Below are 5,143 nucleotides of genomic sequence, written 5' to 3'. Positions count from 1 at the left end.
GAACGAGATATACACATTTCATACATTTTTCATACACTAAATTTTGAGCAAACTTTTTTTAAGTCTTGAGCGAGATATACACATTTCATACAACTTTCATACATAAGTTTTTGAGTAAAAAAAAAAAAAAATATTAATTTTTAAAAAAAATAAAATAAAAATTAAAAAAAATATTTTAAAAAAAAAAAAAAAAATATTTTTTAAAAAAATGATTTTTAAAAAATAAAAAATAATTTAAAAATATATATATATTTTTTTTAAATATAAAGCATGTTTTGTATAGGATTTGTAATGTTATGTTTTGTAAATATAAAACTATCGTCACGTTTCGTAAATATTTCTCCTTAAGATGTATATATATGTCAAAGACCCAATTATAGATCCCACCAATATTTGGACCATGGAAAAATACTTTAAAGGAAGAAGAAGATAGGGTAATATTCAATTAAAAAAAAAAATATTTTATCGAATTAAATCTAACATCAGGTTCTTCATCTTAATCTTCTCTCGAGTCGCCACAATAGAGATTCAGAAGAAACACCAAATCAGACGTAAAAAAACACGTGACACAATTAATTTTGAGCCAAAAAAGTTGGCAACCAATCTTATTTAGGTATCAATTTCCAGAGATAGTATTTAATTAGGACTCTGTTTCTATTCCTTCTACCAAAATAATCTACTTTACAATCATTATTTTCTTAAGAAGAACGATCACAAGATTGTACACAATAGTCAGGACGTGGCTTAGTATATTAGTTTTGGGATGCTAGTTTTAGAATTGCAGTCAGATAACAATTGTATTTATTTTATTCAAATCAAAGTCCTAGATATGTGGAATTCTTTTATATATTACAATTATATCCGTTATTAAACACTCTTTGACAACAAATCAAAAATTCCTTTGCCTAATGCTAGTAAAATTCTATATGAATAGTTAGTAACTTTACTTCAATGTCCGTAATATTAGGTCATTTAGAATTCAATTAGTGTTTGCATTACGTTAAATTCCTTTCTACTAAAAATTCTCCATCCTATAATATTCCAAGTAGGATTTTACTTGCTTGTGTAGTGGAAAGTGCATAACTAACCTCAAAATCCTAAATTTTACTTAATCCAAAATTAAATATTGATGGTGATTACAATTTTATCCTAACTAACTTAAAATTTAAGGGTATAAAAGTCGTTCAATATTTGAAGGATAATTTGGTCAATCAATATTTATATTCATGCTTTTATAATAATATAGATAGATAGATATATATATGTATAACGGTAAGCAATGTGCCAATGTCTGAAAGACGACATATTAAAAGCAAATGGGGAGCTAGGTCAGCAAAAAATAACTAAATTGAGTAATATCTAAGAATATTTACTTAGAAAGCTAATTTCGTGCGTTGTTTTCCAATATTTCAAAAGTGGTATTTTCTTTATTTTTATTTAGTATTTTAAAATAATTATTTTCTTTGCCTAGAGTCTATCGGAAACATTCTGCCCACCTCGCAAGGTAGCGATAAGGTTTGCGTACATTCTGCCTTCCCCAGACCCCACTTGTGGACTTACACTGATATGTTGTTGTTGTTAAAATGATTATTTTCTCTATTTGTCCTAATTTTATATGTTATTTTGAAAATTCAAAAATTAAATAAAACCGAAAGAAGAGAAAAAGAAGGATGCGAAAAAGATAAAAAAATCCAAAAATCAAAGTACAAGAGGGCTGGACCACTGATAGAAGGGGTACTAAGATGTATGAACTAGTGGGGAAGTTGAACAAACTAAAAGGGGTGCTTAAGGGGCTGGACAAGTCTAAATTCAGTGAAGTAGAGAAAAGAGCAGATCAGGGTATGCAAGCTCTAAAACACTGTCAAATTCAGATTCAATCCAACCCATTTGATGCTGCTTTGATTACTGAAGAAAAGAGGCTTGCACAAGAATGCTTGAAGAGGAAAAAGGCTAGGGATCTGTTCTTGAGGCAGAAAAGTAAAATGCAATGGCTGATACAAGGAGATTAAAACACTAAAAAACTTCATTCCATGCTTAAAGCAAGAAGGAATGCAAACAGGGTGTTTACCATAAAGGATAGCTAGGGACACCAACAAACTGAACTACAAGGGGTAGCTAATGCTTTCATTGACTTCTACACTAAGCTTCTAGGATCTAAAAAGGAGGACAGGACAAAAGTATGCCCAAGACTAGTCAGACTTGGCCCTGTAGTGCAAGAGGAACACAAGATGCAATTGATACAGCCTATATCTGATGAAGAAATCAAGAAAGCATTATGGGCAATACATGGTGACAAAGCACCTAGACCAGATGGCTATAGTAGCCAATTCTTCAAGGATAGCTGGGATGTAGTAGGAACTGATGTAACTGCAGCTGTACAAGACTTCTTTATAGCAGGAAAAATGCTGAAAATTATAAACACCACACTGATCACTGTGATTCCCAAGAGTAAACATGTGGAAGAGGTGGGGGACTTTAGACCTATTGCATGCTGCAATACAATCTATAAAGTAATTTCCAAGATGCTTTGTAACAGGCTGAAACCACTCTTGCCTCTAATAATTTCAGATGCCCAAAGTGCATTTGTAGAGGGAAGAACCATTGTGCAAAATATTTTAATCTGTCAGGATCTAGTGAGACTGTACAAGAGGAAGAACACAACTCAAAGCTGCCTTCTTATCTCAAGAAGACATATGATTCAGTAGAATGGGATTTTGTGAATAGAAACACTGAATTTTCCTCAGAAGTTTATAGGATGGATAATGCAATGTGTCATTACAACTCAGTATAGCATAGCATTGTATGGAGGGGTATACGGGAATTTCAAAGGTAAAAGGGGACTTAGACAAGGGGATCCAATATCCCCCCTTTCTCTTTGTCATATGTATGGAATACCTTACCAGAGTGCTTATCAGAGTAGGGGAGCAGCCTGGATTTGAATTTCACACAAAATGTAGGAGCTTGAGGTTGAATCACATGTGTTTTGCTGATGACATGCTGCTATTTTGCAAAGGAAATTTTCAATCAGTACTACTACTATTGAGAGGACTACAAACATTCTCAAACACTTCAGGGTTGCAAGCTAATGCTAGGAAGTCCAACATCTTTGGTGCCAATATGGACCCCCAAAGCTTGGAAGATATATGCAGTGCTACAGGGTACCAAAAAAGGAAGCTGACTTTTAAATACTTGGGGGTGCCAGTCTTAGCAATAAAGATTATAGTAGTAGACTGTGAAATGCTTATAGATAAGATAGGGCAAGGGTCAGAGCCTGGAGTTCAAGGAACCCGTTATATGATGGCAGGGTGCAGCTCATCAATTCTGTACTAATGCATGTACATTCATACTGGTCATCTATCTTTATCCTCCCAAAAGAAGTAATGAAAAGAATAATTGCAACTTGTAGAAATTTTTTATGGGATGGAAAAAAAGTCACAAAAAATCCCCATTAGTAGCCTGGGACCTGGTTTGTCGACCAAAGAGGATGCGAAGCTTGGGCATCTTGGATAGTATAACATGAATGAAGCAGCCATAGCTAAATATATTTGGAACATAGCATAGAAAGCAGATAATCTTTGGGTGAAATGGGTCAACCATGGGTACATCAAAGATAGGGATTGGTGGGATTATGCTCCACCTAGTGACTGTTGCTGGTATTGGAGGAAGATATGCAACATCAAGGATAAATACAAACAGGGCTATGTTGGCAATGGATGGCTAAAAACTGACGAGAAATACTCCATTCAGAGTGGGTATTACTGGAGTAAAGGAGATATAGAAGCTTGGCAAGGGTTTAGATGGATATGGAGCAAAGCTAACATCCCCAAGCACTGTTTCATTGGATGGTTAGTAGCACACAACAGGCTGCTAACAAGGCAAAGGCTGAAACGAATGGGAATAATATCAGATGAGAGCTGTGTGCTATGTGGTGGTGCAGTTGAGAGTATTGCACACCTTTACTTTGATTGTCAATTCTCAAGAGCCTGTTTAGATAATATACTAGTGTAGCTGGGGGTGAGAATACAAAATAGTGAAGTCCTGGGCCTTTGGAGAAGACTAACCAGGAGCAGAAAAAGGAAGAATTGCAGAGAGTTCATCATAGCAATAATAGTGGCATTGATCTACAACATATGGAGGGCAAGGAACACATCAGCTTGGCATATGACAGTGCCAATGCCTAGACTTGTCTGTGATATGATCAAGCAAGAGGTACACATAAGGGTGGCTAACAATAGAAAAAGGAAAGAATGTAGATATGGAAGGCAGTGGATAGAAAGACTATATACATAGAAAGCAGCTTACAAATTAAAGTTGATAGATAGTTTACTTATCCGATAATAAATTGTACTAGGATTAAGCTCAGGAGTAGTTTAGGACTGTTGTACCTGTTTGTCTGGTGATTAATAAAGCTCATATTTTCACCCAAAAAAAAAAATGATTTTATATAGATTTAGAACTAAACTTTATTTTGAATTGTTTTATGTTTATTATTCTTTAAATTAATGTTATTTCATAAAATTACAAAAATGTTACTATACTACATATAAAATATATGTTATGTTGGATTTTTAATTCAGTATCTTATGTGAAAAATAATATTTATCTTATACTTTGTTTTTTCCTAAATGGAATTGTTTAACCATGTTTTTTTTTTTTTGGGGTAAATGGAATTATTTAACCATCTTTAACCATGTTAATATCCTTTTATAGGTATGGCACGTACGAATATCATCCAACTTTGGCAAATGGCAAAACAAGGTACCAAAATTAATAGTTAGTATTGCATATTCATTAAAAAATGCAAGAACAACTGATAACATTATGATTAAGGAATGTAGAGAGATAAAATTGATCAAAAGGCAAAAATATATATATATTAATATAACAAAAATTATTAATTTTATCAAATTTTAATTTTTTAACGACCGCACAAAGCGGACATATTCACTTGTGAGAAATTAATTTGAGAGCTTATTTTGAAGAGGGTAGATGTATCTGCATATGGCTTTCAGTAGGTCCAATTCTTTTTAGGAGTCTTATTGCCCTATTAGCTAGAGAGCTTCTAACATCTTTAAGTTTTATATTTGTTTTATAAAATGTTGGGCCTAAGATAAAGTTAAATGAGAAACACAATAAGTCAAAA

General features: G+C 33.2%; 1 protein-coding gene across 1 annotated transcript; it reads left to right on the top strand.

The window, feature by feature from the left end:
* Positions 1-2,886: 2,886 nt before the first annotated feature.
* On the top strand, positions 2,887-4,008 carry LOC132062155 (uncharacterized). Its single transcript, XM_059454787.1, has 2 exons — positions 2,887-3,323; positions 3,615-4,008. Exons 1-2 carry the CDS (start codon positions 2,887-2,889, stop codon positions 4,006-4,008), a joined length of 831 nt encoding a protein of 276 aa, XP_059310770.1.
* Positions 4,009-5,143: the final 1,135 nt, after the last annotated feature.

Source organism: Lycium ferocissimum, chromosome 1 (assembly GCF_029784015.1).
Source record: "Lycium ferocissimum isolate CSIRO_LF1 chromosome 1, AGI_CSIRO_Lferr_CH_V1, whole genome shotgun sequence".
Lineage (NCBI taxonomy): Eukaryota > Viridiplantae > Streptophyta > Magnoliopsida > Solanales > Solanaceae > Lycium > Lycium ferocissimum.
The sequence above is the reverse complement of the archived record's forward strand: the minus strand, read 5'-3'. Positions and strand labels throughout refer to the sequence as shown.

Coding starts and splice junctions, on each gene's coding strand:
- LOC132062155 (XM_059454787.1), top strand. CDS start 2,887: ATGGAATACCTTACCAGAGTGCTTATCAGAGTAGGGGAGCAGCCTGGA. Junction 3,324..3,614: donor GGGTGCAGCTCATCAATTCT/GTACTAATGCAT, acceptor CATCAAAGATAG/GGATTGGTGGGATTATGCTC.